This window comes from Zootoca vivipara, chromosome 9 (assembly GCF_963506605.1).
Source record: "Zootoca vivipara chromosome 9, rZooViv1.1, whole genome shotgun sequence".
NCBI classification, from domain to species: Eukaryota; Metazoa; Chordata; class Lepidosauria; order Squamata; family Lacertidae; genus Zootoca; species Zootoca vivipara.
In genome coordinates, this window is record NC_083284.1 from 76,741,763 (window position 1) to 76,762,051 (window position 20,289).

Sequence of the window (20,289 nt, forward strand, 5' to 3'; positions counted from 1 at the left end):
GAAAGTGATTCCACAGCTTAGAGGCCAACACCAAACAGGCTCACGTGGCAGCAGCCTTGCGGAGGGCAAGATTGCCAGCAGGTTATTATCCCCAGATTTTAGTGACTGGGAGGGGATTTTTGGAAAGCACACTTAAAATAAACAAAATAAAAAAATTCCTTCCAGCAGTACCTTAAAGACCAACTAAGTTTTTTAGTTTGGTATGAGCTTTCGTGTGCATGCACACTTCTTCAGATACACTGAAATAGAAGTCCCCAGACGCTTATACCGTATGTAGAGAAAGGGTGGGGAGGGATATCACTCAGAAGGGTGGTGGAAATGGGTGATTGACTGACTGATAGCTGTTGATAACTGTAAACGACTGCACATGGTCTTGCATTAAAAAGCAAGGGGTGAGATGGCTGAAGATCGCTTTATCATGTATAATGAGATAAGAATCCAACGTCTCTGTTCAAACCAGGTCTCTCCATGGTTTTAAGCTTGGTGATAAGTTGCAATTCAGCAACTTCTCTTTCCAGTCTATTTCTGAGCTATCAGTCAGTCAATCACGCATTTCCACCGCCCTTCTGAGTGATACCCCTCCCCACCCTTTCTCTACATATAAGGGTCTGGGGACTTCTATTTCAGTGTATCTGAAGAAGTGTGCATGCACACGAAAGCTCATACCAAAAAAAAAAAAACTTAGGTGGTCTTTAACCGGCATCCCCAAACTTCGGCCCTCCAGATGTTTTGGACTACAATTCCCATCATCCCTGACCACTGGTCCTGTTAGCTAGGGATCATGGGAGTTGTAGGCCAAAACATCTGGAGGGCCGCAGTTTGGGGGTGCCTGGTCTTTAAGGTGCTGCTGGAAGGATTTTTTTTATTTTGTTTCGACTACGTCAGACCAACACGCCTACCTACCAGTAACTACACTTAAAATAAATAAGTGTCAACGGGGCTTAATTCCAGCTCAGCTACATATTATTGTATAGGCTACATTTGCTGCTCAAAGAACAAAAATTAATAACCTTACTGGTCACAGAAACTAAAAACAAGCCATGTTATTGCACAGCTGATGGTATATAGAGAGAATATATTTATAATAATTCCCCCTCCCTCCTGCGGCATCCCCTGTCCCTGCCTCTCTGTTCTCAGGGCTTCAGCGGGAGGGGAAATTGCCAAATATTGCTTCCCTCCCCATTTTTACTGATGAAAGACTCACCATTAGTGGAGTGACACCATTGGCTACAACCCCAAGGCTTCGCACTATGGTCTAAACCACCTGTCCCTGCTCTATAGCAGCCTTTGGAAACCTTGTGCCCTCCAGATGTTTTGGACTATGGCTGTGCTACCTGGAGCTCATGGGACTTGTAATGCAGAACATCTGGAGGGCACCAGGTTGGCAAAGGCACTCAAGACTATTAACTGCAGGGTCCTATTGAATGTAACATGCAAAATTACGCCACTGTAAATATCACATTTTAACAGTGAATAGTTGCAAAGATGCTAACTTATCTAAAAGATTTGTGTGCTAAATGATAAGCCTATTCATTGACGTTGGCCACTGAGTTGAAAAAAGAAGAAAACCCTGACATCAGAAGAGCAGCTATGTGAATGCAAAACAATTTTTATTACAATGTAATAAAACAGACAACAAAGCTGCTGAACAGATTCACTGTCCTTTTGACAATTAAGAAGAGCTGTGCCAATATTTCATTGCTTATGATTGATTCCAACCAAGGGAAAGGAATCCTTTAAAGAGGAAGGTATTTAACAAAATTAACAATATCAACTGTGTGTGTGTGTGTGTGTGTGTGTGTGTGTGTGTTGGAGCAGAGATGACCCTCTGATGGGGACACTGTTGCAGCACCGCAGCTCATGACAGAACAATGCCTCTCATTCCATCCTGAAACGCAGATGTCACATTTTAGGCCAATGACAAAGGGCAGTTCTGACAACTCACTTTCCATTTTAAGATATTTCTAACTTTTCCTTGTTGTGGCAGGCAACAAAATGGATTAAACCCAGCCTGGGGTTTTGACACTCCAGCCGACAGGCTTCTATTTGTTGATTACTATTGATTCTCTTTGATACTTCATTTTAAAAATCAATAGCCAGGAAGAAAAATAGTCATGGTTTACACATAATTAAACATACTATTGTATGCTGGAAGAGGCTACAATTTTGGCAGGGCTCTAGCATCCAATTATGAGGAAAGCTCTTAACAGGTGAAAGAAAGGGCTCCAGATCGATATTCAGTTTTCTTCTTCAATCAGAGAAAGTGGCCATAAATTAGGCTCATCAGTGTTATTTTCAAGATGTTCCTGAAACAAATAACTTCAAAAGGTTTTTTTAAAAAATATTTTATAGCATTTTTTTTGAAGGACGAAAGAAAAAACAAGCTTTACATACAGCAAAGCTAGATGAATCTCCCCCAATACCTTGAGTTCATCCGTGCCTTCAGTTTCTTAGCCTTCCTTTTTGATTTCTGTCTCTCTTCACCATCTTTTAAGGGCTCTGCTGGGATTGAACTTTCTACTACAATGTCCACAATGTACTTCTTCAATGACAAATGCTCCTGGAGGAAATAAGGAAGCAGTGTTTAACAGAGAAAATATTGGGGGGTTAAAAAGCAATAAAATAGTATTTCCACTGTATCAAAAAGAGACCATTTTAAAATGTCAAAAAAAATACATGCTTAAAGAAGATGTGCAAGATGATGATGAAAAATGATGGAAGCATTGCAGGCTCATGGCCAGTTCACAAATTCAGTTTTGCTCCTGTGCCATGCGAAGGCATGATTTGTGTTCTCCAGGACCCACATCGCTGCAGGTGAACCATGTACCACCGTGATCATGGAAAATGGACAAGATGTGGGTTATGTAACATTTCCACATGAAAATTTAAAGAGTAACAGTATTGCAAATATCTTTAATAAGAATAACTAATCTATTACAAAGCAATGACCTAGCTCTCAAGTTAACGAACTCTTTCCTCGAGGTTTGAGGTCAGGAATCTGTTGAACCCATTCAAGTACTCATGTTGAATAGATCAAAAGGTACTTCCTCCCAAACGTACATTTATTTATATTTTTTAAAAAGGAAGATTTATAAACCACTTACAGGAGTGCGGAACTTTTTTCACCCTGAGGGCCAAATTCCCTTGTGAGCACCTTACCAGGCGTTGGATACCAGCAATGAGTGTGGGCAGAAGCAAAAACTGTCAGAGCAACAGATGTGACTCTGGCTTTTGGACAGGAGGCCACATTCAAGTCATGCAAATTCAGAGGTTTCCAGTCACACCTTTCTCCCTCTGTGCAAGGAAGAGGCATCATCACAGGCCAAGGACTTATTCTAGACACACAAAGGCACTCAAAGAGGGGGAGGAACAAGACCAGAACTGCAGGCAAGCAGGTGGTCAAGCAAGCCCATTGTGTGCCCCAAGTCAAAAATTGGTCTGGTTCAGCACCTGACTGGAGTCAGCAGCTTTCTGGGAATGGGTGGAACTCAACTGAACCCTCCTGTCACCTGGTCCCTGCTGCACTGTTACCTGCAATACCACCCCTGGCCATCTGCAGTGATGGCACTCCAAGCCAGAAGCCCCCTGTTCCTGCCCCCAGCCAACGGTGGTGCAGAGAGTAAATAGTGGCTGGACTTTGCTGGTTTGATGCCCCTGGTGTCCTACGGACAGCTAGAAACAAAAATGTACACCAGCCCCTTGGGTTGTTGTCAGGGAACTCCCACAGGGTCCATGGGAGGAGGAGGGGATCAGGCTGAGTTACAGGGATCCGAAGCCCCTCCTCTCCAGCAACACCTCTTCCAGCCGAGGAAGTAGCGAGTCGTCCAATGAGGGAGAGGAAATGGTCAGCTTGGAGGAGAGAGGGGTCAGGGATGCTGGACAGGAGCCCCAGCACCACCTCAGCCAGGAGAGCTCTGAAAGGGAGGCGTTACTTCTTCTCCCCCAGCCGTGTCGCGGGGTCAAGCACAAAGAGGGGAGGAGGCGCTTGGGGGTCTCGAACGTCCTATGCTGGGGGAGGAGCAGGAAAGGGGCACTCCTGGATTCTGTGAGTGACTAACATGGACGTGTTTTTGGTAGCTCCACACTGTACATAGTTTGCACTTAATAAACTGTTAAAAGACAGTTGGAAGCCTGCCGTCATTACTCGTGAGTAGCCACCACATGCCATTACAACTGTCAACCTGTAATTAAGCTCCCTGGCATTACCACCTATTTATTTTAGTTTCTTCTGAAAGCAAAAGGAAGGAAATGTTAATCCCCTTCTCTGAAACATATACCTTCACATGTGGGTCACCACTAAATCTAAGGTGACATTACTTGCCCCCCTGCCTCCCCCCCCCCATGGTATGCTCAGCAATAACCGATAAACACTATGCCTGTTAGGTGGAAATTATGAATGAGGTATGACCTCCTCTAACTCCTCAACTGTCTTTCCTGATCTAATCTGAGACCCAACAGACATCTCTATCCGAACGATAAGAATACAACACAAACATTCATTCAACTTAACGGGCGCCTGAACAAAAAGGGGTTTCCCAGAGTCCTCGGCTTTCAGCTACAGCAGGTCAAGATTGATCTTAAACTTCATCTTTCTAAATCAGAAGCAGAATAATAACACGTTGCATCACATCCAAGTGTCACTTCTTTAAGGAGCAGATCAAAGTGGGGGATTATCAGCAGGGGCAGATCTAATATCTAAAGTGGGGAGGGGGGGAGAGAGAAAAGGACACCCAACCAGAAGCTCAAAAAGTATCAAATATCAACGGCAGATTGTGAATCTTGGAGCTGCCATGCAGTGCTATGCTTTACTGGCTATCACGTCCAGCTAAATTCATGGAAATCTACCTTGTGAACACTTCACTTATTGGAAATTTAGCAAATTTCAACACAGAAAAAAATGGTGTCCACGTATGCAAAGTAATTGGAGGTCCTACAGTGGAATGATATTCAATAAACGGTGCAAATCTTCCTCAAGCTTTTACTTAAGGAGAAATATAGCTTGCAAGGAAGTCTCGCGCACAGACTATCTTCCAGATAAGATAGGAGCCGAGACCCAAACAGAATTAATATTGTAGTTTTTTTCTTTTTGTAGAGGAAATCAACAGGCCATACCACCACACTTTTGAAAGTCCCACTGGTTTCAAAATTAGTTTGCCATGCAGAACTGGGAGCAGGGAGGGCACAGTTTGGTTTGAGAAGTCCCACAGGCCCCATGGAGACAAAGACCTGGCCTTGCTGTTCTTGCAATCCTGGGCATCTTTGTTTAATTGTTTATTTTATCACCAACCACACTTATGTATGTAATTTGTGGAAGTAAAAGGAGATAAAACTGAATGTTTAAGTGAGATACTGCTCTACCTGTTCATATTATCATAGCTGTTGACATACAGCTTGTCTGGTTCTGCAATACATGGGTCTTCTGCTAGTAAAAAAAGATGAATGCCCCAACCTCCCATTGAAATCAGGAAGCCGTCAAGCCTTTATCAATCCCACATGGGCACAAGTCGAGCAAAGTGAAACACTTTTAAGTTAAACTTCTGCTTAAATTTCCCATCAAAGTCAAATGTGCTTAAAAGAATCATTCAATGGGAAAGCTATCCTTTCTAGATTTTGCCCTACAAATACCATATATAATGGTCTTAGCCCACATCTAAAGGAAAGTCATTAAATCTAGGTTGATTTTAACCACTGCGTATAAGACTACTTTTTAACCCAGGAAAATCTTCTCAAAAGTCAGGGGTCGTCTTATATGCCGGGTCGTATTTCTTATACGGCGAGTATATCCCAAACTCTATATTTTAACTGAAAAAGTTGGGGGTTGTCTTATATGCCCAGTCATCTTATATGCCGGAATACAGTGGTACCTCTACTTACGAATTTAATGCGTTCCGAATGCACATTTGTAAGTCGAATCCCATAGGAATGCATTGGGAGAAAAAAATCGTAAGTAGAAGCAACCCTATCTAAAAATTCGTAAGTAGAAAAAAATCACATCTAAACCACATCCAAGATGGCGGATGGAGCTCCATTCGAAAGTAGAAACATTCGTAAGTAAAGGTACCACTGTATACGGTATATTTCATAACATTCTTCTTTGTCACTTGACAAAGAGAATCATCCATGTTTTGTTTAGTTTATAAATATTTGCAGAAATACTTCTTGATGCCCTCTTCTAGACATCAGGAAATATACTGCAAAATGTCAGGTTCTATTTCCTAAAGTATTACTTAACATTTATCAAACACCTAATAGACTACTGGGCACAAAAGTAAACTGTAATAGTCCCTCACCCAAAGGCTTACCCTTTAAGACATGCACAGGGCTCGTGTAGCATTTATTATTTTTAATAGTTTTAACTGTTAACTTTTTAACCTGGCATGTTTTGTTGTATATTTCAATTATGGGTCTTTTTAATGCTTCAATGGAATTGTTTTACTGTGATTATGTATGGATGTTATGGTTGATTTTATACTTGTAAACAGCATAGGAGTCATTTTTCCATGTAAGTAATATATTAATTAAAATTTTCAAATTTCAATAGCAGCAGGTAGGGGAAGAAAAACATTTTTGGTTTGTTGGGGTATTAAGGTAGGGATGTGAGTGTTGGCACACTCTGGCACCACCATTATGTTAGATATTTGTCGGATTTTAGCCTGTTTGCTGATTGTTTTAATGGGGTGGGGTGTTGTTTTACTTAGTATGAGTTTGCCTTTTTCTGTTTTCCTTTTTTTAACCTGCACATTTTGTTTGTTGTAGTCATGTGGTGAGGAGGGGGACGGAGATGGGGGGGGCGGGTGAGCTCTATTTTTGTTTGTGTGCTTATTTTTTTGTGTATAGTCATTGGAATGAGGGGTGCATGTGGTTGGGGTGGATGGGTGGAGTTGGAGAGAATGGCGGAGCATGAGATAAAATACAAGAAAAGAGAGAGTGCTATTGAAAATGGTTGGGGGAGTATATGTCTATAGATATATGATCTTTTAATTTGTTTGTGTATTTAGAGGGAGACAAAGAAATGGAAAAGAAGAGTGTAGTAACAGGTGATTAAAAAAGCGGGAGAGGGGGATGAAAATATAGGAAGGTTTAAATTAATTTAATTTAATTTAAAATTAATTTAATTTAATTTAAATTTAAAATTTAAAATGTTGAATCTAAAAAATAAAAGGTAGAAATAAGATGTAGTGATAGTGAGAGAGCAGACTTTTTAATGAAAAAATTAAAAAAGAACAAAAGAGACAAAGCATGTACTTTTGTAAAACAAGAAAATCTTTCAATTTTATTTTTTTTAAAAAAAACATAATATAAGCTGCTTTTATACAGTGGAACCTCGGTTGTTGAACATAATCTATTCTGGAAGACCATTAGACTTCCAAAACGTTCGACAACCGAGGTGCAATGAGCGGCCAACAAATTCCATTGAGAAAAAAGGAGAAATGAACCTCGGAAGCTGTTCGACTTCCGAGGCGTGTTCGAAAACGGAAGTATTCACTTCTGGGTTGTCAGCATTCAAAAGTCGAAACATTCAAGTTCCAAAGCGTTCAACCCCTAAAAGAGGTAAACTTCACATTTTGTACTCCGGTACCATACCCTCCAAAATGTCTCAGATAAAGATACAGTGGTACCTCCGGTTGCAGATGGGATCTGTTCCGGAGGTCGCAACCGGAGAGACTGTTTCTGCGCATGCAGTGGTAGAGCGCATGGCAAAAACCCGGAAATATGCTTCCAGGTTTGCCACTTATGTATCCCGAAGTATACTTAACAGGAGGGATACGTAAGCGGAGGTACAACTGTAATAGCATTCAACAAGGATCCCTTCATAAGCCCCATCCTCTTTGCTACTATACAAGACTGAAATTTATGCCTCCAGAGGATTGAATGCAACAGCCAGGAAGGGTGATGCAATAACTCTATTACAGAGAAACATAAAACTGACCCACAATTAACAGTTCAAACTGTACATTAGCAGCTGTAGTGTGTAAAGCAGCATGGGACCTTCGTGTTCAGGCATGCACACTGACAAGTATGAGCATTAGAGAAAAGTTGCATCCAGCTCCCAGTCTCCATAAACTGTGTAAGGAGCTGAACCCTGAATAATGCACAGGGGATGTAATGTGAAATAGCCACACAGAGAAAGTTGCCCCCAGTTCCAGTCAACACACAGAGGCAGCTTAAGGTCCAAATAGTTTACTGTTGCAGAAACTAACACCTTCAGCAACACAGTTCCAGACACTTACAGACTGCAGATACAGATATAGCTGAAGTACAAAATATTCCTGTTGCTCCAGCAATTCAAGACGTACCACAGACTGACTGACTAATGAACTGGCATGCCTTATTCACTTATATTGCAAGCACAGTGCCGTAACCATATCAACTGGCTTGGCTGACCTTGCACCTCATCCAACGCGTGATTTAGGCCCATGAAGGAAACAAACCCCTTCCTCCCTGTCTAGTTCCTGCAACTGAATGGCAACACTAGCCACTGACACCAATGGCTTAATATGGCATTTTCAACAGGCAGGGTTGGCAGCGACAAGCCCCTGCCAAGGGCCCACATGCCAGCCAGCAGGGTGCCCCCTGAGAGGAGACCCCCTCCGACCTGTTCCTCCTCTTCACCGCTGCAGCCTGCTTGCTGACCTGCCTCTCACTCTAGCCCAGACAGTGGCAGTAAGGAGAAGCAGCAGACCCTTGGTGCTCTGCCTGGCAAGCAAGCAGGTGGTAGCGATGAGGAGAAGAAAAGGAGCAGGAGCAACAGCTGGTGATAATGGCAGGGAGGAGGGCCATGGTATGCGTCCTCCCTTCCAAAGCCTGGAGCCAGGCCAGAACATCCTAGAAAACAGTGACAGTTGCAACATATTCAGGTACCCAAAAGCTGGTCATCTGAAGCTTTATATATCATCTTCTATCTAGTGAAATCATTACAGAAGAGTTCTCCTTGGGACACTGTAACAAAAAATTCCCACTTTCATTATAGCTGGTAAAGCCACAAGAGGAGGAAATAACAACCAGCACCAGCTGACTGGGCCTTTTACTCCTAGTGTAATTCCAGCTGAGATCAGAGTTCATGTGTTCAGAATTGATTTAAAATCAAGACAAATTGTATCACCAAGCCTCTATTTAAATCAATTACTTTAATCAACCTCTCCATTAGTAGTTCATTTTTTAAAGAAAGCACATTCTCATTTGTTCAAACGCTGATTTACAATCAAACAGAACTTCTGCATGACATAAAGTAGAATTTTGTACTATGAATGAGGCTCATGCTTCCACTTTTTATGTGTAATCATTGTGCTGGATGCTTGCAGATTTTTACACTATTAAGATGGTTTAAGAAGATTAAACATAATATTGATTGTTTATGGGCAATCCAGAGTAACACACGTTACCACTGCCCTCTGCTGGGTCCTAGGCCAGGATGCCCTCCATTGCAGATCCAATGTATTTTTGACTCCCTTAAGGAACATGAAATCATAGAATTGTAGAGTTGGAAGGGATCCCAAGCGTCATCTAGTCCAACCCTCTGCAATGCACATGTAGGATGAAATGTGGCTCAAAGCACAGAAAAGGTAAAGAGATACCATATTGCATCAGTTGAAACATGGTGAGAAAGGAAGGTTAAAGGGACCAGGTGATGGGAAATAGCCTTGCCTGTGGCCCTGGAGAGCTGCTGCCAGTCATGGCGGACAATATAGGGCCAGATGGACAAATAGTCTTGCCTAGCATGTGGCAGCTTGCTGTGTCCCATAAAACTCAAACATACTACAGGAGAGTACATTAAAAGAAGAAAATGAAGTTCCAAGGAGCACAAGCTACAATAATAAGATAACGGAGTTTAGGAGAAGGATTCTTAACTGTCACCATTTTTATGTCTCTTTTGTATGGGCTGGCTTTCATCCAGCCAGGAAAACAAGTGATCCAAAACTAATCTAAAGAACAAAATCAGCAATCCTATCCCCCTGCCCTGGATGAAAATCTACAGAACAGATCGTGACAATCCTCAAATGGCATTGCTGTATGATTGCCAATGAAACAACTTTAAAAATCGGCCAGCTCTTTGTCAGTAGATTTTCTCTCGATCAAGATAAATACCACATAATCTGCTGGCTCCTTTGGTAGCTCAGGGAACCCTATGGAAGCTCCCCATTGAGCTGTCTGTCCAACAAAGTGCCTTTTGCTTCTCAGCAGGCAGCTATTATGTGTACAGGGCTTAAAACAAAAATGTGTCAAAGATCAACTGTATGTTACCTGAAGTGTCAAGTGCACAAGGTGAAAGGTGAAATTTCATTAGGTCAGAGGTGGTATAAATAAAAATCTTATATGCCAAAGAAGAAAGGTCATTTAATATGAAGACACTGGAGATGACAAGCAATAACTTTAAGTAGGAATAGTGTGTTCCTACCTTCATTGATTAAAAATAAAATGGGAAGCACTGACAACAAAGCATACCCTCAAACACATTATTTACCCCTGTGCTTTGAAATCTTACCCCAAGTCATCATCATTTTATTTGTATGCAACCAATGCTCAAAATCATGATAACAAAACATGCCAAAATCAACAACTGCAGGAACAGTTTCATAAGAGGAATAATAAAAAGCAACAGAGAACAAATGCAACAGCATTCAAAACAACAACAACATTTCAATACAATATACATCTCAATATAGGCATGTTCGTTCTGAATATGGTTTGCCTTCAAATCTGCCCTGTAGTAATGCTGATGAAAGGACAGTAAATTTGGCAAGGGTAAAACCTCTTCTAAATTTGGGTCAGCTGCTTTGTGCTTCATTTCAGAAGTAAAAGTGATACACAAATATAATCCTTGGATGTGTAAATTATAGGTAGAAATAGTCCCCATTCCCATAGACTCTCAAACCACCCTTATCTATCGATCTATCTATCATGTATTTCTGACCGAAAATTGTTTTACCACCTATTAATTTGGGGGAGATTAGTAAGATTTCTTGAGAAAATATGAACATTTAAGATGACCTTAAAGAGGTGAAAAGAAAAAGGACGAAGACCTACCACTTCTTCGTCTGAAAGCTCCCGCCCTTGGATGCTGCTGTTTTCTCTCACTGCTTGTTGATGCTTTTTCCCTTTAATATGGCTAAAGAGATAGACCTCTGAGGAAATCTGAAAGGGGATTTAAAAAAAGAACCTGAGTAAAAGTACAGTGCAAAGAGGAGTCTTGCATTACCGTAAATTAGGCAGCAGTGTATGTGTCCTCCTTTTCTCTCACACAAGAGGGAGCTGTCCAACATGCCTTCCATTATAAACACATATAATATCTAAAAATGAAAAATACTCCTTGCTTCAGAAGTACTGTCTTACCCATAGGCAAAATTGATTACTCAATCATAAATAATGTTATTAATGAGTTGTTGTTGTTTTTATAAAAAAAACCGAGTTGCATTGCTAGCGGAAATATTACACACAAAAAACAAAAAACAAAACAACCTTAGAACAATTCTGTAACGTAAGTTAGTATCACTGTATTATTATTGCCATCTTGCAGATGACCTGTCTGTGTGTGTGTGAGAGGAGTGGAGAATACAGAGGCTTGCCTAAGGACCAACTGAGGTGAAATCGAAGCAGGGGACCTTCCTGTCTCACAAAACACTTCATAACTAAGCTGCTCTTCTACAACAGTTTAAGCTGTTGCATGGTAATTTATTTATTTAATTCCAGTTATGAATTTCTCCCCTCCAAAATATCTCAAAGTGATTTCCCAATAAAAACATCTGCAATAAAACCAAATTCATATAGCAATAAAAAAATAGTGGGGTCAATTCAACTAAGTTATACTCCAGAGTAGGTGGACTGAAACTCATGGCTCTAACTTAGTCAACCTGCTCATTAATTTCAGTGGGTATACAGTATTCAGAGTAGGACTGTATTGGATACAACCCAATTAAAAGCACTTTCATACGTAAAAACAATTTCAAATCCAATATATACACAGACTGGGATAAATATCTCCACTCAAAAGGTTTGTTGAAAAAGGAAGGCACAGTCTGTACATACTCAAGAGAATTATAACCTCACCAAGACATTGCAGAGGGAGCACTGCTTCTTCCGCTCATACGGTGTGAGCTTAGGGGCGTAGTCCGTATTTGCATGTCTTCCGCTGCTCAGCTCTGCTGCTTTTTCTTTCCTCTGTTCTATTTGCTCCATGTGCCTCCGAATGCTCTCATCATGCTGAGCAAAATCAGAAGTAGTAAACAGTGACGCCAAAATGGTCAAAACCACAGCTAAAGGGCTTGACATCAAATCAGCGTAAATCAATGGTACTACTGGTAATAGCAAGTTAATTTAGAAAATCCTAAACACAAAAAGTTTGGGGGAATTTTTCTCAATGCCACACACCTTCCAATAATTAACGGTAGAGTTTAGCTTTATTTTAGGTTAGTTTTGGCCTTATTTATTCCATCCTGCCTGTCTCTCCCCACTTTGCAATCCTTTTGAATGTTTCCTGTTAGTCCCACCTTCTAGGGCTCTGCTGTGATCTGCTTCCCATCTCCATCTTTCGTCTCCATACTAAATCACTGTTGCTTAATGTGACTTAAATACAGAATCAATATGATGCTTACAACAATACTAGCTTTTAAGGCAGACAAATTGGTGCTTGACTATCTTCCAGCAACGCCTATGACTTCCACACGTGGTTGCTGTACCCAAAAGCCTAGTGTGCCAACACTGGGAAGCAGGTTCTCATGACTCGCTGACCTGTAGACCAAAGACCTTCAAGATTTGACAGTAAAGGAAGAACTAACTTTTCACAAGGAGAAGCCAGAGAAGTTTGACCAAAACCAGAAAACCAGAGAGGGAGCTAGCTAACATGTTTGGGATGTTCTGTAGGCAGCTTTCTTCTGCCACACAACTGGTCCTGATATCACTTTGTTAAACAAAAAATGCCAGAGATAAAGACAGGAACTCCACAAATAGCAACTAATTTTCAGGCTCTACCTTCAGCTGGATCTTTTTCTGCAGTTCTTCCATAGCTTCCTGTTGAGCTGCTGTCAGAGCAGCTAGCCTCTCTTCTCGATCTCTATGCAAATTAGAGGGTGCAGATAGAAACATTTTAAAAGATACAAAGAATTCACTCCATACCTTGTAATATATATAGATGTAGATGTAGATCTCAAAGTGATTTACAATCAAGCAGTGTATAAAGGTTATGAAATAAATAAATAGATAGATAGATAGATAAATAAATAAGAAAGAATGCCAACCATTTCCAAATGGAATAAAATGAACTGTGTCCAATGCAGGAGCAGGTGGGGATGAAAGTGGGGCAAAACACACAACTGGGTTAAAAGCTGGCTGCAGCCTTTATTGACACACTTCTAAATAGTTAGGCAAACAGAAAGCAGCACTCAAGAGCATCAGCAACAGGGCAGCAGATGGCATTAGGCAAAGGCTGACACAGATCAACATCCTCACCTTCCACCCTTATGCTTCAGAATTTGTTTGGGGCCTAAAGGACCCGAAGACCAAAAGAAATGCCTCCCTTGAGGTTTGAAAGGATGCCCAACCTGCTGACCCTTTCTATGCAGAGTTCCTGACAACTGTAAAGAACACCAGCTGTGACAATGAATATTCCTGGCAGCAGATTACCAGGTCAACTCTCAAGAGCTCAGAAAGGGATCCAATAGCTGAGAAAGACTGTTCCTTTCATTGTTTGAGAATTCAAAGACAAAACCTAGTGGACATCTGAAGCTGATGAAAAACAAATACGAAAACTTCTGGTTTCAATAAAAAGTAATATATAAACAACAACTTTAGAGAAAACAAGGCTGGCAACATTAACCCCCACCGTGTGGAAATCCCTTGGAGATGGCTGCAGCGCCTTGAGACAGTCAGGTTGTGTATCCACAATAGTGACCAGAGGAGGAATGGAAACTGGGAGGAGCACAGAGAGAAAAAATGCCATGGTGCATCTGCAGCAGCACAACCGGACACCTTCATCTGCCCCAGCTGCAACAAAACATGTCTCTCCCATATCGATCTCTACAGCTACAGCAGGTGCTGTAACTCTCCAATGGTTTGACTTCAACCTCAAAGGGACACACCTCCAGAATTTCCTGAGACAGATGGGTGCCAACCACAGCTATAGAGCACCTATACTGATGTCACAAACATTTATTAGTGTTGTTGCATGAATTGAATTGACGGGACTAGTATTCCTCAACTTCTAAAATGTTTAGAAACCTTCCTGATAATCAATTCAATGTATGATGTAGGCAGGGGGAATCCAAGCTGGCAGGTTGACAGACAAGACTCCTTCCACAACAGGGCCTTAATTTCCACTAAGGGTGTGTGAACTCTTCCCTGATATTTCTGCCCCACTGAACAGAGAGGAAGATTGTTTAGGACATTTTCTTGCAAGAGCAGATGTGCAAATTTTGCAAGGGGCAGGTTTCCCAAATGATCTGTTCTTATCGCAGCAAATGAATGCATTGTGTCCCGTTTGAAGCCCTGTGTGGCTTCTGATTGCCCACAAATCTGGGCTGTGCTTATCACCATTCCTTGTCTAATTGATTTACTTAGGGCTGTCCCCACAGGCTTGGTATGGTGTATGGTGAGAAGCGATGACTCAGAATATTGGACTACTGCACAAACCATTTCACATTGTCTGCAACTGGCTAGATAAACCCAGCATATGCCTGTCACCATTTCTTCTTCTCTTTTCCTTCTAGAGACTTGTCACTTTATTCCTTTAGTGAATGAAAACCACATATGTTCATTGCATTTCTGCCACCAAGTGCCTAGGAGATATTTGCGGGAATTTCTCCACCCCCATCCCAACAGATCAAGACAGAGAGGTGTCAATTTTGACTGGAACAAATGTGTACCCCTGTCTCCCCATGTCATGTTATCAATAAAGTGCATCCAGGTATTCCCCCTCCCTCACAGGGCAGACAGCAACTGGGGAGCCCTTTTAATTAGAAAAGTTGCACAGCTTTATAAAGAAAATTGTTTGCCTCTTACAATAAGGTTTGTGTGTGGTGGTAATTTAGCCTACTGTACAAATATACAGCCACGTCTGTTACTCTGCAGCAGACTGCACAGACCCCATGAAGATGACGAATCTTAAAGAATCAACTCATGACTTCATCATAAAGAGTCAAGCTGACATAGCTTGTCTGTGACACCAGCATTGTATCCTACTTTGTGATGTCACAAAGGGTCTGGCCACTTTGGATAATGATCATCATCACTGTTAATTGAAATAGCACCATCTATGGACCCAGTACCTTATGAAGAAGAAGAGAGCAATTCCCTGCCCTGAGGGGCTTACAATCTACATATCAAGACAACAGAAGCAACAGCAGAAGGGGAGGGGAGTTTCCAGGTAACTTTCATTTCATGGGAGTCCTTTCATCTCCATTTATTAAAAGCTTTACCTTTTATTTTCAAATTCTACACTGCACTTTCATTTTATGTTTCTGAAAGCATCCTGTGTGACAATGGGGGTGACCAAGATAATCAAAGGTCTGAATACTAAGCCTTATGATGAATGATTGAGAGAGTCGGATATGTTTAGCCTGGATAAGAGGAGATATTATAGCTATCTTCAAGTATCTCAAGGGCTGCCACATGGAGGAGGGAGCAAGCTTGTTTTCTCCTGCTCTGGAGGGCAGGACTTGGACCAAGGGCTTCAAGTTAAAAGAAAGGTGATTTTGACAACAACAACAACAACAACAACAACAACAACAATAATAATATTCATACCCCACCCATCCACCCATGGGCGGCTTCCAACGGAAAAATAAAATAAAATAAAATAATTGATTAAACATTAAAAGCATCCCTAAACAGGGCTGCCTTCAGATGTCTTTTAAAAATCTGGTAGCTGTTTTTCTCTTTGACATCTGATGGGAGGGCGTTCCACCACCACCGAGAAGGCCCTCTGCCTGGTTCCCTGCAACTTGGCTTCTCGCAACGAGGGAACCACCAGAAGGCCCTCGGTACTGGACCTCAGTGTCCGGGCAGAACGATGGGGGTGGAGACGCTCCTTCAGGTATACTGGACCGAGGCCATTTAGGGCTTTAAAGGTCAGCACCAACACTTTGAACTGTGCTCGGAAACATACTGGGAGCCAATGTAGATCTTTCAAGACCAGTGTTATGTGGTCTTGGCGGCCACTCCCAGGCACCAGTCTAGCTGCCGCATTCTGGATTAGTTGTAGTTTCCAGGTCACCTTCAAAGGTAGCCCCACATAGAGCGCATTGCAGTAGTCCAAGCGGGAGATAACTAGAGCATGCACCACTCTGGTGAGACGGTCTGCAGGCAGGTAGGGTCTCCGCCTGCGTACCAGATGGAGCTGATAAACAGCTGCCCTGAACACAGAATTGACCTGCGCCTCCATGGACAGCTATGAGTCCAAAATGACTCCCAGGCTGCACACCTGGTCCTTCAGGGGCACAGTTACCCCATTCAGGACCAGGGAGTCCTCCACACCTGCCTGCCTCCTGTCCCCCACAAACAGTACTTCTGTCTTGACTAAACACCAGGAAGAACTTTCTGACAGTAAGAGCTGTTCTATCATAGAATAGACTCCCTCAGGGGGTGGACTCTCCTTCTTTGGAGGCTTCTAAGTAGAGGCTGGATGGCCATCTGTCATGGCTGCTTTAGCTGAGATTCCTGCACTGAAGGGGATTGGACTAAATGACCCTTGGGGTCCCTTCCAACTTTACAATTCTATGAATTTATGATTCTAGAAAAGTAAATAATAATCCACAAAGGACATCAAAAAAGGCATGTTGTCCACTGATGATATTAACATTAAAATGTTAGTCTAAACAGAAGTGGGCTGGTAAAAATGGGAAGAACTATGATTATTAATGTAAAAACATTTTATCTTGCTCTCTGGCCAAAAAGGATCTCAGAGCAGCTTTAAAAAATGGGTAGTAAAACAGTTTTTGCCCTCAGGCTTACAATCTAAAAATAATGTACAAACTTACTCAGCAAGTGCAACAAGCAAACAATCCTATTTTAAAGAAAGATAATATGGCACCAAAATTCTATCTATTTCCTATGTGAAATCCCTTCGAACATCTGAGCAAATTCCAATCAAGTACAGATGGCTTATATATTTATCACAATGCATATGTCACATAAAATATGCTATGATGCATGAGCTTCTCCTTAGGGTTTTTTATATTGTCCCAAAAGCATGATATACAAAGGTTTCCAACATTGTGTTCCATTATTCTTTTAGTGATCTTGTTGTACAGTGATCTTGTTGTACAGTTTAGTGATCTTGTTTTCATTTTCATTTTTTTTGTTGCCTGTATTTTTAATTTTATTTCAAAATAAAATTGAATGGGGAGGAATGAAAAGGCAAAAAAGTTGGCTTTTTTAATTAGGAAGAATCAAAGTAAATTCAGCATTCACAAAAGCCCCCTAAAGCAGGGGTGGGTGACCCTCGACCCTTGGAAGATCCTCTGCTTAATATCATATTGTCTACTACCTAATTTCAAATGCCTTCTGCAAGCAACTGGTTAAGACCGTTGGCAAGAGAAACCTGCCCCTCCCCCAACTGCCTAAGAGAGGAAGAAGGGGGATGGATGCTCCACCACTGAGACCTTCCCCAAGCATCAAGCACTGCAACCTTGGGTTGCAAGTCTAATATTTTGATCAGGAATGAATATTACATAGACAGAATTTCATTAATGAAGAACAGACACATGAACTACAATACAAAATGGCTGCCACTATTTCTTAGATAAATGGGCTCCATAATCTTCTCCTGATAGGTAAAGCATGTTTACAAGCTAGCAAAATAATGGCCATTATTTGTGTGTGTGACACATAAACATAACACAACCACTTTCTGACTTCCCCCTCTCTAGCCGGATTACTCACAGGGCAGTTTCAAATCAAAACTTAATGTTACATTGGATAGTTCAGGAAGAGAATGTGAAAGAAAATTTCAGTTTCTATGTCAACTAGAACCTTTAAAATACCTTCTGGTACATTATGTTCTACTTCTCCTCTAGGAAATGGGCCACATTCAGATTCTATAGTAGAGCATGTCTTGACTTTATAGTAGTAATGTTGCAAGTGAAACTCGATTCTAGATCAGAATGTTAATCAGATCAGCCTTGTCAAAGCTGAAGCATATCATTCATTTGGGCAATCTGATATTGATGGTAAAGAACTTCAGGTCAACCTCTGTGAGAGACAGGATCCGCATAATGTCAGAAACATGGCTGCTTAGATGGAGGGAGAAAGGGGTGGCCATGGCCACTCTTGGATCTGGCCCATTCCACTGCTGGCTTTGCACCTCACCACTGACAGTATGGTGCCCTGAAATGGCCCTGAGGAGATGCAACCTCTTGACAGAAAAAAAGGTTGACCACCTTAACAAAAACCCAAGAGAATATGTCTCTTACCAAGCCCCATAAAAAGTGCTGAGGATAGCAAAGTTTAAGAGAATCAAGGTTGCTACCTGGCCCTTTCACGAGCTGCATCTCCCCGGGCTCTCTCCTTCTCCTGCCGCTGATGTTCAATCCGAGCTTCCTGCTCTTTTCTTTTTGTTAGCAACTCTTCAACCCGGGCTTGGCGTTCTGCTTCCAAAGCCCTTTTACGTTCCTGGAGAGCAAGCATCTCAGGTTAAAAATCTCAAAACATGAGCACAAGAAGCAAGCAGCTTTTAATAGGCCCATTTTCAAAAAACTTCTGGATGAGCGCAGGGACAGATAGTTCAGCCCAAAGGGGCAGAAGCAGAAGCAGAAGTTATGGCCCTATTTTTACTGCTTGAAAGTATCACACCAGTAAAACAAATGAAACTGCTAAAAGCAATTTTATACTGACTCTGTTATTACTGGTTGCATTTGTAAAGTCCAGCAGTACCTGCACAGCTTCATCACGCGCTTGTTTCTCCTCCTGCCTTCGCTGACGCTCTTCCTGCAACTCGTTCAGCCTTTGCTCATACTCTTTTAGCTTAGACAAAACATCATGCCGCTTATTCTGGGCTTCTAATGTGTTTATAAATGCTATCTCATTTACCTGCAATTAAAGCAAATTTTGAAGATGAGTGATGAAGTAGTCTTTAAAAATTGGGTAAGAGCAGTATATAAAACAACATAAAGACTCTGGACAATTAACAGCAACCAGAAACCTGAAACCAAATCACTCCTTGAAGGTTGTGGCCCAGGATGAGAGAGGAAAGTACAGGAAGGAAACCACTGGCTCTGCAGGTTGGCTTCTTAGATGGCCTCGGCTTCCTTGAGGAAGGACTTATGGCAAGAGATGTGTTGCACCTCATAGCAGTTGGCAAAAATGTGTTTGCTAAGAGTCTCGCGAAACTGATCAGGACAGCTTTAAACTAAATCCTGAGGGAGATGGAGACAATATTACAGAGGACAAAGGAATAACTGCTACTGGGGATAATAGCCTCACTGAGGCACAGGAAACTGACGTGGTGCTCCATAAACCTGCTAACTGACTGGCAGTGAAATCCAATGGTTTCATACAGGGGTCTTTCCTAACCTTGCCTGGAGATGACCGAGATTGGACTTGGGACCTTCTGCAGGCAAAGCATGTGCTCTATCAGACAGCTATGGCCCTTCCCCTACAGAGTACTCTGCTCCTTAGCTGCCTAGGATCATTACTAATCATCCGCCTGCCCAAAAGAACTACTCTTGTCTCTTGGGTCTGGCAGTCATCTTGTTTTATGACAGGCCCCCACAGCAGCCATTTTCTGACTGACGCCCACTGCACTTTCTCAAAATTCCAAATGTGCCTACTGGCCAAAAAGGTTAGACAGCCCTGATGTTGAGGATATCAGCACCTGAGAAATTCCACCAGTAATTTGATGATCTGCATCCAACCCAACTGAACCAGTTCATACCACCAGTTCACTTTCTGGTATGACTTTGCAAGGGCCATATCAAAACCAACCAAGAAAATACGTGCTGCAAAAAAGGTCACCGTTTCCAAATCTGACTTTAACATTAGTAGCAAAAGTTTGATGTTTTCAAATAAACACTTTCCATGTTGCTGACTAATTTTTCTAACTCAGAATTTCAGAAGCCTCAACTGATGGTCGGCAGCCATTTCAGATATTTTAAACTTTGGGAGCAGGCCTGGTGCATGAGCTGGGAAAGCCTCCAACTCTTGGAACAGTCAAAGAGAATAATGGGGTTATGTGACTCTAATTTGGCAAGCAACAGCAAAAGATTAATTAAATTGCTTACAAGGTGTTCTGATCAGCTCTACAAATATAAGGAAAGCCATCATTTCCCTAATGCCAAGTTATCTGAGTCAGTGTTGGAGTGG

General features: G+C 41.8%; 1 protein-coding gene across 5 annotated transcripts in view; it reads right to left on the bottom strand.

Annotated features, from left to right (window-relative positions):
* SCAPER (S-phase cyclin A associated protein in the ER) overlaps positions 1–20,289 on the bottom strand; it is a 198,242-nt gene that overhangs the window by 118,438 nt on the left and 59,515 nt on the right. For all 5 annotated transcript variants that reach the window (XM_035112175.2, XM_035112172.2, XM_035112171.2 and 2 more), the window contains 6 exons: positions 18,862–19,017; positions 18,458–18,600; positions 12,967–13,048; positions 12,046–12,198; positions 11,026–11,133; positions 2,424–2,560 (listed from right to left, as the gene is read on the bottom strand). In XM_035112175.2, the coding sequence (XP_034968066.2) occupies positions 2,424–2,560; positions 11,026–11,133; positions 12,046–12,198; positions 12,967–13,048; positions 18,458–18,600; positions 18,862–19,017 (779 nt within the window). The remainder of the gene's footprint in view (positions 1–2,423; positions 2,561–11,025; positions 11,134–12,045; positions 12,199–12,966; positions 13,049–18,457; positions 18,601–18,861; positions 19,018–20,289) is intronic.